This window comes from Delphinapterus leucas, chromosome 6 (assembly GCF_059928025.1).
Source record: "Delphinapterus leucas isolate spDelLeu-1000000601 "Yukka" chromosome 6, BTC_Dleu_Yukka2, whole genome shotgun sequence".
Lineage (NCBI taxonomy): Eukaryota > Metazoa > Chordata > Mammalia > Artiodactyla > Monodontidae > Delphinapterus > Delphinapterus leucas.
The window spans coordinates 82,286,901-82,300,338 of record NC_143134.1 but is presented as its reverse complement, the minus strand read 5'-3'; the positions used below and the strand labels follow the sequence as shown (position 1 = coordinate 82,300,338).

The window sequence follows — 13,438 nt, the reverse complement described above, 5'->3', positions numbered from 1 at the left end:
ATCAATGATTGCCAAGTGTTTCCCATTCTTTCTTTTTCTGAATGGGTTTTTAAATTGCAATTATCCTGTCCTTACAGCACTGTTATACTAGTGGTTGTGTAGATAGTGGTGAAGTGTGTGCCTGTTGAAAAGTGGTAACTTATTTGTCTAGTACTTAATATATTGCCAGATCAAAAGAAGTCACATGCAGACTCAACAGAGAAAACTGTCACCTAAAGATCTTGAACTCTGAGCTGAGATTTTATCCCTTGAGGAAGAAGTGAATATGTTTTATGGGTGAGAAAAGACAAGTATGGATTATCTGTATGAACAAAGGAAGAAACCTTTGAGTGGACTGTAAGAAGACCCTCTAGTTGCCAGCTGTTATCTGTTCTCCTTTTCTTCCACAGTAACAGAAATTTCATCTGAGCATAACATAGCTCAGAAAAGAGACCACATTCTCCAACCTTTTTTGAAGGTAAGGGTGGTCATACAGCTACATTCAAGCCAAAAGACTGAATAGAAAAAATACATGTAAAACATCTACGTATAACCTAAAAGAGAATCAGTATGCCTTCCATTTTTTATTTCTTCTCTTTGCTTAGAAGTGAGCCATCAGCCTTGCAAACTAGGGAAACAGTCTATCCTATATCCTAACCAATACATAGGTATTTACTTTTAACAAAATTACATCTTGTATTTCTATGTTGTTAATACTTAGAATATTTATACTTCTATTACTCCTGTAGGAGTCTAAATATTTTTATAAGTGTTTTATACGAGTACTAGGAGTCAGATAGTTAACTTGAGAAGGCGTCTTTGAAGAAATGAATTTTAATCAGTTATGAAGAGGAGGAAGGCCAAGAGGATATTAGAGAATAAAATACAAATGTGAAGTATGTCAAAACAAATGGCTGATGGTACAAATAAGCCATACGGAGAAAAGGAAAAAACGTGTCTGAGCAAAAATGTCTAGATGGGAGAAAAAAATTAAAAATAATAAAACTGAAACAGCACCAGAAACAATTGGTAGTAAGTCTTAAAGGCCAAAAAGCAGTGTGGAATTGATATGGTTAGAAAGTCAGAGTAAAGTCTTCACTGAGAAGTATCTAGATGAAAGCAACTTCTTAGTGAGACTATCTCCACAAACACATAAAACAATAAGGAACAACTGGAAAAATGAAAAAGAGTTTCAAAGCTGGTGTAATAATAATCTACATTAGGCTCTACAAGCAGAAAGAAAGGTATTTACAGAGTAAGGTTGGAAAGTATGTAGGCACTTTCTTAAATGACATACACTAAATACAAAATAGTTTACAATTAAGCTAATAAGTAAATAGTAAACTCACAGTAGTGATTTTTCCTTTTCTCTTGACTGGAAGAAATGGGCATGCTCTCACTTGGAGATCTTTAATGGCAGCAGTCATTGTATTATTTTCAAAGTCACCTTGCCAACAAATCTCACATTGTGTTGTAATGACTAAGGCAGGGGCATCATTTCTTGTCATATCAGCCACAAACACAATTTCAGGATTTTTAATAATAATATTAATTTCCCACTTCTCTGATTGCTGTACAAGTGCTAAAATAGAAATAAAAACAATGTTTTAAAATAGTTATAAATCTTTCTTATATACATTATTTATGAAAAATTATTATTTATAGGAAAATGTTACTTTCATTCTAAGTAAAAAGTAAAATAAAAGAATCTTAGGTCCCAAAGGAATTTACTGCAACTCTCTCGGTATAAGATTTAAAGAAGGTATAGCCATAAGAATATTTCAAAATGTAGGGAAAAATCTCCACTATTTAATGGCAGAGCTGGAAATAAATCTAGTTTCTAACTCTCAGCTTGACACTCTTTCTACTATACCACAATGAATGAAATATGTAAAAGATAATAGAAAATTATAAATATTGAATATAATAAGAATAAAAGAGGACTTTAAGTTAAAATACTATCTTTAATTATGAAAAGGAGTGGCTGTTTCATTATTCTCTTTCTGTTTTCTTCCAACGAATTCTTTCAAATTACTGTCTTCAAAGAAGTACAGTTACTTATTTTAATACAGGTCTCATAATTTTTGAACCCAATATATATTTACACCTTGAAAAATATGCAAACTGTACATCTTATCAGAAAACACATTTAAGTTTTCCTTTTACCTCTGAAAAATAAAGATTTTTAACTTATTAATCCACTTAACCTCATCATCTAGAAGGCTAATCAAGGTAAGTGCTATTATAGCACTTCAATAATACAGATATTAAATGTTTTAGCCAATAACTAACCTTCTTCTTTAGCAGGCCATGTTTGAACACTGGTTTCTACAGCAGTGCCTGTAGTGTAGGCCTCAAGAAAGACATTTGCAACTGTCAGCAGAAATTCCACACTTGCACAAATATACATTTCTTGAAGGACTAAATCAGCCACCCAACCGTCTCTGACTCTCCTATACCTTATATCCATCATGTCCTTTTTGTCAAACCCAACTGTTAGTCCTATCATTCTGAAAAACACAATAATAACAATTCCTATGAGTATCTTACAAATAATCAAACACACCAATAAAACTCAAAGACCTCTTATCCCTTTCACTGACAGCAAACCAGCATTCTGAAGTCATTTCTCTTAGTAAGATCACAAAGGACTCCAAATAATAACTTACAGACTTTGGGAGCTCAACTGTTTCATAAATTAGGAAGTATATCCTTAAGAAATTATCAGAATTTTGAATCTCAGCATATTTTTTCTCAATTTTTCATATATTTCCCATTACAATTTGCATGGATTAATAATTTAGATAATACAGATTAATTTAAAAACTGATTTAATTACACTGATTATTTCTATATAACCCATCAATCAACCATTCAGCAAGAACAGCACATAACCAGGGCATTTCAAATGTTGGCTTAAAACTATGGACTCAACTGCATTGAAGCTCTGAAGATTTTAGTAAATATCCAGAAAACGAACATGCAACTTTGGGAGTAAGTTCTGTAAAATATACCAACCATTTCTCAAGTAAAAACTTAGAACACTATTACCTAGGAGTTGCTTTCTTGACATGAGGCCTTTTGTCATCTAAAATACAGTTTTTTAATGAGAAGGAAGAAAATGTTGAGTCATCTGTATACATTTTTAAAGTACTTATAATATTCTCCAACTTAAATTCAGCAAGTTTCAGAGAAGGATCACGAATATCTGTAAATGAAGTCTGTGGAAGAGGAAATCAATACAAATTTTACACAAAAACAAATTTAAAACATATTTTAAGACATGAAATACCACATTCTCTATCTCCAAAGAGCTCATAATGAAAGGCATGAAAAATAATAACTTTAAAATTTTATTTTTCATATCACTGGCTATAGGAAAGAAAACTCATTTTAAAAGGCAAATAGTTAAAATTATTTTATTATTAAAGTGAAAAGATCAACAATTTTTCTCAGAGGAACAGATATTCCAAAATATAGGAAACAAGAGAAAATATATTTTTTCTTCTTCACCTTACCTGTTTAGGACCTGGACTATACAGTACCATGGTGAGATAATCAGTTCTGAAACTCATATTTAGTGTCGTCTTAACTTGGGAAGCATGTGAATGTACTTCTACCACAGCAGCTGTCACTACAGTTGTTCCTTGGAAAAATTAAAGTTATTGGACAAAAGAAGAAAGTCAGGAATGGTAGAACTCATTAAAACAGACCTGAACTAGATTTAAGATAATTGTTAAATAAATGGGTATAGTATAATGTTTTTCCAAAAAATTTAAAAGATTTAAAAATTCTGATGTTGAACTCACTAACTCCTGGCTTAGGATTCTTTACATAATAACCTGAGAGTATTAATTAAACTCTTGGTTTACTTTTAATAAACTCTTGGTTTAATTTTTGTAAAACAAGAATAAAAGAACTAACCACTGGGTTTGTTTTGGAGATTAAGCAAAACAGCATGTGTAAAATGCATACTAGAGTACCTGGTATATGTGTTTGGTATTTAAATTTTACTTCAAAATCTAAAACCAAACAAGATACTTTAGATGACATTTAAAAAATTGTTCCACTAAACAAAAGGATCCAAAATTCAATCTTTTCTACGTTTTATATTTTGGGACAAGGTATTATATATACATGGTACATATTAAATGGACATATAATAAAAACACAGCAATTCCTAATTCTCATTCTACTAGACCCCAGAGACAAGGACCACCATTCCAGGTAACTTATTTTTTAATTTCGGTAAAATTTACATCCGTGAAATGTATAGATCTTATCTGAAACATTTAATGAGATTTCATAAATACATACATCCATGTCACCAACACTCCAATTAAGATACTGAACATTCACATCACTCCAAAAAGTTCCCTTACAACCCTTTCCCAGTCTATCCCAACCTCCCTACCATTCTAATTTCAATCACCTTAGATTAGTTTTGTGGGTTCTTAAATTCTGTATAAATGCAGTAAGATATATCATACTCTTTCATGTTTAGTTTCTTTCAGTTAATATTTCTGAAATTCACCCATGTTACTGTATGTGTCAGTAGCTCATTCTTTATGTACTCCGAAAATACACTGCATGAAAATAAAGTTTATCCATCCTAGTGCTGATGAACATATGGGTTATTTCCAGATTTAAGCTATTATGAATAAATCTGTTGTAAATATTCCTAAATAAGTCATTTTGTGTATATATGCACTTATTTTGGGGTGCAGTGGGAGTAAATACTTAGGCTTATAATTGTTTGTTATAGGGTAGGTATACATTAACTGTCTAACTTTGTCAAAAGCAGTTATACTATTTCACTTTCCTAAGAGCCACATGTGAGAGTTTCAGCAGTTTCACATTCTCGTCAACATTTGGTGTAGTCAGTCTTTTAAACTTTAGTCTGGTAAACGGAAGTCTTCCTGATAAATAACTATGTTAGCACCTTATCATGTGCTTACTGTCCATTTAACCTATTATCCTTTCTAAAGTATCCAAATCTTTTGGGCATCTGTTTTTTAAAAAGTTACTAATTTCAAGGAGTTCTGTATTCTAGATATAAGAACAAGGTCAGATAAAGGCATCTTGAATATTTCGTCTAGTCTGAAGCCCAATCTTTCACAATCTTGATACTATCATTTTTCCCCCTTTTTTTAAAATTAATTAATATTTTTATAGCTGCGTTGGGTCTTCCTTGCTGCGGCGGGCTTTCTCTAGCTGTGGTGAGCGGGAGCTCCTCTTCGCTGCGGTGCACGGGCTTCTCATTGTGGTGGCTTCTCTTGTTGCGGATCGCAGGCTCTAGGGGCATGGCCTTCATTAGTTGAGGCGCGTGGGCTCAGTAGTTGTGACTCGTGGGCTCTAGAGTGCAGGCTCAGTAGTTGTGGTGCATGGGCTTGGTTGCTCCGCAGCATGTGGGATCTTCCCGGACCAGGGCTTGAACCCATGTCACTGGCATTGGCAGGCGGATTCGTAACCACTGTGCCACCAGGGAAGTCCCTGACACTATCTTTTGATGAGCAGAAGTTTAACATTTTGACGAGGTCTACTTTACAAAGTTTTTCTTTTATGGTTAGTGCTTTTTTATCTATCCAAGAAATCTTTGGCTATCCCATGAAGATATTCTTTCATGTTCCTTCTTCTAGAAGTTTAAAAGTTTTAGCTTTCAAATATATGCCTTTCATCCATCTCAAATTGATTTGTGTATGGTGTGAAGGGACAAGTTCAATTTTTCCTACATTTACCTAGTTATGACAGCACCATTTGTTTAAAAGTTTATCTTTTCCCTATTGACCAGTCTTTGTTGAGTATCAGTTTACTTGTATGTCTTCTGGACATTCTGTTCTGTTTTACAAATCTATTTGTCTATGTTATGCCAATAACATACTAACTTAATTACTGAAGATTTATTGTAAATTGTGAAATTAGATAGTGTAAATCTTTGCTCTTCTTTCATACACACACACACACACACACACACACACGGCTATTCTTGATCCTTAGCTATAAGCTTTTAAAGTAATTTTTAAATTTCTATTAAAGTTTGACTGGGATTATGTTGAATATATAAATCAATATGGTGAGAACTGACATTTAAACAATACGGATATTTTAACAATACTGAGATTTTTCAATGCACAAACATGGCATACATTTTCATATATATAGGTCATTTAGTTTTTCTCATGAGTATTTGGTATCTTTCAGTGTAGCAGTCTTGCATAATTTTGTTAAATTTCTTCCTAGGTATGTTTTCTGATGCTATTGCAAATAGTTTTTAAAGTCCTATTTCTCAATTGTTACATATTAACCCTGTATCTTGTTAAAAATGCTAAATTGATTTAATTCTAGGAATTTGTTGAAGACTTCTTAGGGTTTTCTGTCTAATCAATCATGTTGAGAAAAAAGGCATTTTTAATTCTTTCTACTCTGTAGACCTTTTCTTGGGGACTTCCCTGGCAGTCCAGTGGTTAAGACTCTGCGCTTCCACTGCAAGGGGCGTGGGTTTGATCCCTGGTTGGGGAACTAAGATCCCACATGCCACGTGGTGTGGCTGAGAAGATATTAAAAAAAAGAAAAAAAAAATCCTTCCTTTGGCTGTATTGCTCTGTCAATGACTACCAGCTGAACAGGAATGGTGAATGTGGACATTCTTGCCTTGTTCCTATTTTAGGTGGAAAACTTTCTACTTCATTATTAAGTATGCCTTTTTAGACATTTCTAGTTTTTATCACAAATAGGTGCTGAATTTTAAAAAATGTTTTTCCTGCATCTATTGAGGTGATATAACTTTTTCTCCTTTCTCTATTAATTTGGTGAGTTAGCTTAATTGATTTTTGAGTGTTAAACCAACTTTTCATTTTGGGATAATTCTCAGTTGGCCAAGATGAAATATCCTATATCCTTATTGCTGGATTCAGTATACTAATATGTTGTTAAGAATTTTTATGCCTGTGTTCATGAGGGATACTGGTGTGCAATATTCTTTTCTTGAAGTGGCTTTCTCTGTTTTGTTTTTGATTTTAGTTTTTGGTACCAGGGTAATGCTTGCTTTATAAAATGTCTAAGGAAGTGTTCCCCTCTCCTCTATTTTCCAAAGAGTTTAACACTGGTATTATTTCTTATTTAAATATTTAATAGAATTCACCATTGAAATTCAATTCTTTTAATAGATACAGAGCTACTCAGATTTTCTATTTCATCCTATGTCAGTTTTGGTAATTCTTTTTTTCCGAAAAATTTTTACACTTCATATAAGCTCTAGAATTTATTATCACAAAATTATTCATAATATTTCCTTATTGTCCTGGTAGTGAACTACTGCAATCTAATTAATTCTGATATTGATAATTTGTTTTCTATCAGTCTTGCTCAGGATTTATCAATTTCATTAGTCTTTCCAATGAAAACAATTTTGGACTTTGGTAATTTTCTCTCCTGCTTATCTGTTTCTCTTTCACTGATTTCTACTGTTGTCTATATTACTCTCTTCCTTTTATTTATTTTGGGTTTGATCTGCTCTTCTAGTTTCTTGAGGTAGAAGATATTATCTTTGATTTTTAACTCCAGTACAGTCCTTTATAGCTACAAATTTTTCAGCACTGCTTTAGTTGCATCCCACAAATTTTGACATTTTATGTTCATTATTTTTCAGTTTAAATAATTTTGATTTCCCTTGTTTTTCTTTTTTAACCCATCAGTTATTCAGAAATTGTTTAATGTCCAAGTATTTCAAGCTTTTTTGACATCCAATTGCTATTGATTTCTAACTTAATTCCATGTGGTCAGAAAACTTTAGCCCCTCCCTCCCCACAATGGTCTATCTTTGTGAATATTCCAGGAGTCCTTTAAAAAAAGTATATTCTGCAATTGGTGAGTGAAGTATTATATTAATGTCAATTAGGTCAAGTTTTTTTTAACAGAATTCAAATATTCTATATTCTTTCTGATTTTTTAGTCTATATTCTATCAACTAAGAGTGGTGTGCTAACTATCCAGCTATGATTTTGTATATGTGTATATCCTCCTTTAGTTCTGTCACTTTTTGCTGCATATATTTTGAAGCTCTGTTATTAGCACATACACATTTAGATTTCTTTGTGAATTGATCCCTTTAACTTCATTAAAAAAACCAAAAAAACAAAATTGTATGTGTCTTTTTGAATTATGGTTTTCTCTGGGTATATGCCCAGTAGTGGGATTGCTGGGTCATATGGTAATTCTATTTTTAGTTTTTTGAGGAACCTCCACACTGCTCTCCATAGTGGCTGTATCAATTTACATTCCCACCAACAGTGCAGGTGGGTTCCCTTTTCTCCACACCGTCTCCAGCATTTATTGTTTGTAGATTATTTTGATGATGCCCATTCTAACTGGTGTGAGGTAATACCTCACTGCAGTTTTGATTTGCATTTCTCTAATAATTAGTGAAGTTGAGCATCTCTTCATGTACATGCACCCCAAGGTTCACTGTAGCACTACTTACAATAGCCAGGTCATGGAAGCAACCTAAATGTCCATTGACAGATGAATGGATAAAGAAGATGTGGTACATATATACAATGGAATACTACTCAGCCATAAAAAGGAACGGAACTGGGTCATTTATAGAGACGTGGATGGACCTAGAGACTGTCATACAGAGTGAAGTAAGTCAGAAAGAGGAAAACAAATATCGTATATTAACACATATATCTGGAAACTAGGAAAATAGTACAGATTAACCGGTTTGCAAGGCAGAAATAGAGACCCAGATGTAGAGAACAAACGTATGAACACCAAGGGGGAAGGGGAGGGTGGGATGAATTGGGAGACTGGGATTGACATATATACACTAATATGTATAAAATAGATAACTAATGAGAACCTGATAGACCTTCTTGACTCAGAGTTGCTACACACTTTCAATTTGTAAAAAATACAGCATCTGAAAAGCACAATAAAAAATGAAGCACAATGAAACGAGGTATACCTGTAATTTCTTTAGGAATGGGTATAAAGAAACTAAACTTTGAGTCACTGGAAATCTGAAAATTATTGTTTTCACATTTAGATGATGGTTTGGCCATATATAGAATCCTAACTTCAAAATAACTTTCCTTAGAAATTTGGCTATATTATTACTCCATTGTCTTTCATCCTCCATCCATCCCATCCCATCCAGTTTCATTCATGATAAATCTGATTCCAGTCACTTTTTCCCCAAGCCCTAAAAGGCAGCCTGGTTTTTCTTCAACTAAAAATATTACTTTTGTTGTTCTGACATTTCATGAACATGTGTTTGCATGGGGAGTCTTCAATCAGCTTGAAACTTGGTAGATTCTTTACATCCAAGATTTTGTTCCAATATTTACTTAGTTCTGGAGAGTTTTCTTCTATTATTTCTTTGAAAGATTCTTCTCTTCCATTCCCTCAGTTCTTTCTCCTAAAATACTTATTATTCTGGAAATTGGGCCTTTTAAACTAAAGCTCTACCACTCTTAAGTTTTATATCACTTTCCATCTCTGTGCTTATCTTTTCTCTGTGTCATAGGAGATTACATTAACCATACAGTCCAACTCAGTACTTACATGCTAACCCCATGCTTTGTGCATTTGTTTTGTTTCAAAATTTCGGCAATCATATTTTTGGTTTCCAAGAACTCTTTCTTATCTTGGAAAGGCAGAAGGTGGTGAAGGTAGGATCCGGTTCTTATATTCTCAAAATCCTCTGATTATGAATTAGAGTTTGTTTTCTGTTTGTTCACGTTCTCTTTTGTTTCCTTAATTATTTCTGTTTCATTCAGGAAACACTATCTCTTTATCTTGGTTGCTTTCAGGCTTAGGTTCTTGTGATTTTCTTTATATCTGACCATTAATATTTAACAATAACAGACCAGGCTGGTTATTCTAGCTAGTAAGAATGAGGATTCTGGTAATGTTACAAATGTAGGTTGTTTCTTTGCTGGGATTCTCCCTGACTGGAAAAGCTGTGCAATATATTAGTGCTTTGCAAGAGTGGGTCTTGTGAACTAGCAGATTTCACTTTGAGGTAGGCAGATTTGGGGTTCCTCAAAATGCCAGAATGAAGAGAACTTTATTCTAGTGAAGCAAAATCATCTCAGCAGTTCTAATTAACCCAATTCTCTATATGTGCTGGTGCTGAACTTAGCACCTAGTTAGGATTCTACATAATAAATTAAATCCAACATTGGATGCAGACTTCTTCTGAGTTACAATTCCCTCTGCTCTATTCCATCCACCTTCTAATTATTTGTTGAAATCCATCATTTACTAATGATCATCCTCTCTTGACATCTCTAATATTTTGATACTCCTAATATTAATATAAAATATTCCATCTGGAACATATGCTGCACTAGGAATAAGGGAGAAGGAGGGGATGAAGAGAAAAATTGAAAATAAGGACTTACAGGGAAGTTGGGATAACGAGAATAAATACATACTAAGGAATTTTGTCACAACAAGACTTGAAATTTTGATTCAAAGAAAAAAAATCAACAGAATGACTAATAACAGACAAATCAGAAATACCTGAATGAGATTAGCTAAAGAGAAAAGATTTATAAATCTTAGTTTACCCAAACCTAGAACTAGGAAGAATGAAAGGAAGGATAGAAGGAAAGAAGAAAAGAGGAGGGGGACTAATTTAAGGTTAAGCACATACCTCCTGAATGGTGTGAAGCATTAGTAGCACCACTAGTAACACTAGACTGATCTTTTATTACTCCACATGAGGCACTATCACTTTCTTCATACCGTATGTTGCCGTATAATGTTTTAAAAATAGTTGTTATATCTTCTTGACTAAGAATGAACTGTTAAAAAATAAGATTTGCTTATTTTAACATTACTATTTCATGCAGTCAAAATTTTTCATACAAGAAAAACAATTTTCATTTCAATCCTCTAAAAAGCCAACTTTTAACATATTAGATAATTCTACTAACTGAATATTCCATTTTTTAAATGACCATGTGATCTTCAGTACCTTGTGAAATACAGAACTAAACTAAATGTCAGCATCAATGAAGCTATGAATGATGAACGTTTTTTGTTATGAATGTAGCAATTAACCTACTGATTTTAAACCGTTAAAATGAACTTTCATTTTCAAGTATTCATGTAGCGCCTTTGTATTTTTTTGGTTAGTAAGCATCTCAATTTACAAATATAGAATAATCAAAAATAATAAATTTATACAATTGAAAATATTTTACAAGAATTATTTTAGTTGACCCTCACAAAAGTCGTAGGTTAAAGAGTATAATCCTGATTTTATATGAAGGTGAGGCTTGAATGATTAAGTATCATGCTTAAGTCCACTTGAAGAATGCAACACACTAACTCAAAACTCCATGTGTTGCAAATTTAGCCTAAAACCACTAGCATAAGACCTGTCTTGAAAGCTGTGACTGTTAATTTTATGGCAACCTGACTAGGTTGTAGTATGTAGAGATTTAGTCTAGATGTTATTATTCTAGATGTTATGTGTATATATATATATGTATATATTATATAATATATATATAAAGAAACACACACACACACATATATATATATACACATATGTGTATATATATATATGGTCCTGCAGACCACCTACAAATGCCCAGCTGCCTTCTGGGGCAGATCCGCTAGAATGAAATTGAGTCTTCCCCTATCAAGAGACACCCGAGGAGTTAGCAGCTGTTGCAGCCCACCTTAGGGGACCACATATTTGACTCCCCCTGGATCTCAACTTCAGAGTCAGGGAGAGGTTAAAACTGAGTCTTCAAGAAGTCAGTCTAACGCATACAGACCAAGAGTATACACACACATACACACACACACACACACACACACATACCACATATCCTATTGGTTCTATTTCTCTGAAGAACTCTAATACAACAGCAATTCAGTTAAAAAAAAAAAAAGACCTGTGAGTTTTAAATTGGTATGTCTAATAACCTCAAAGGGATAACTTTAATTCCACAAAATTTAGCAGTTTTATTTGCATCGGGCTTCCTTTGACTACATTTCAAAAGTGATAAACTAATCTAGTGTTTTAAGATTAACTCCATGTGTACCTTATTCCTGCTACTTATGTTTTGTTTTTAAATTTTCATTTATTCATGACACTTATTTTGTGATTATTACGTAGCAGGTATTGCAAAAATAGTATATTCATATAAATTAATAAAATGAAATTAAATATTACAACTTCTAAACCATAGTCTTTCAATTAGTGCATGTTTACTGAATACCCCCCAAATAACTGATATTAATCATTACTCTTCACTCTTGCCAACAGCTCAGTACAGGAAGCTGGAAGAACTGTAAGGATTCAAGGAATACTGGTCTGTGGCTCCTACATTTCAGGACTGGCTGTGTATGCTACCACCGAACATCTGACAAGTCAAAAATCACAAACTGCAGCACTTAGCCTGGATGCATTAGAGTAACCGATTCTAGCCTCTTTGTGATGCAGAGGATGATGTCCAAGAGGGTTCCAAGTGTGAACCTGGGGGTGAGCCCCAACAGCTGCTAACTATTCAGACAGATCACTGCAGGGGAAGACCCTATTTGATCTGTCCTGGAAGGCAGCTGGGCATTTGCAGAAGGTCTGCAACATCATCTGAACATTCTGCATGGATTTTCTCTGGAGAAGAGTGAAGGAAAATGGTGTCTCAGCCACCCCACACAAATCTGCCTAATGACTGGGCCCAGTGGGGAGAAGATTTGCCCAGTATGCTAGGTAGAACTTGCTACTTATGTTTTATAAGTTTCTAACTGTTGTCTTACCAATACAAAGAGACTTCAATTATTTATCTTAAGAAGATATGGCCCATTTATAATTTAAGGAGTCCATATGATCTTATACACAGAGTTTAAAGATCTTGAGTTGAGATCATGTTACATTTTTTTTTACATCTTTATTGGAATATAATTGCTTTACAATGGTGTGTTAGAGATCATCATGTTTTAAGTTTTAAATACATTTTTAAGTTACAAATCTGAAATTTTTAAAATGATTTTCTCTTTTTGAATATAATTTTTATGGGGAGAAATAGAAAGGGAAACAGGGGGGTGAAGGGAGAGAAGAGAATCTGTTAAGTAGGTTTCTTAAAGAAATCTTCCAGAAAGAGTGTGTGTTGCTGTCACTTTAGCAAAACATGTGATACAGTTTTGACTTCCATCCAGTCGAGAGGTAAAAATACGAACTTGTGGATAGTTACACTGGAGATCTGTGACGCGATATCAACCAATAGGGAAGTAAAGTTACGTCTAAATTACTAACCATTTGCCATTTTCATCTTCAACCACTCCATTCTTCTAGGACCTTTGCTACGTTACTTCATATATTCCCATAGCTTCAAATACCATCTATAATCTGATGATTTCCAAATCATTATTTCCAGCCTTAGACCTCTCCACTGACATCTTTATTAAAATATCTAACTGACCACTTACAGCACCATGT

The 13,438-nt window shown here is 33.5% G+C and overlaps 1 protein-coding gene across 7 annotated transcripts in view; it reads right to left on the bottom strand.

Annotated features, from left to right (window-relative positions):
* VPS13A (vacuolar protein sorting 13 homolog A) overlaps positions 1-13,438 on the bottom strand; it is a 273,758-nt gene that overhangs the window by 126,697 nt on the left and 133,623 nt on the right. For all 7 annotated transcript variants that reach the window (XM_089913319.1, XM_089913320.1, XM_022573468.3 and 4 more), the window contains exons 35-39: positions 10,640-10,790; positions 3,498-3,625; positions 3,031-3,200; positions 2,272-2,489; positions 1,329-1,561 (exon numbers count right to left, since the gene is read on the bottom strand). In XM_089913319.1, coding sequence (XP_089769445.1) covers positions 1,329-1,561; positions 2,272-2,489; positions 3,031-3,200; positions 3,498-3,625; positions 10,640-10,790 — 900 coding nt within the window. The remainder of the gene's footprint in view (positions 1-1,328; positions 1,562-2,271; positions 2,490-3,030; positions 3,201-3,497; positions 3,626-10,639; positions 10,791-13,438) is intronic.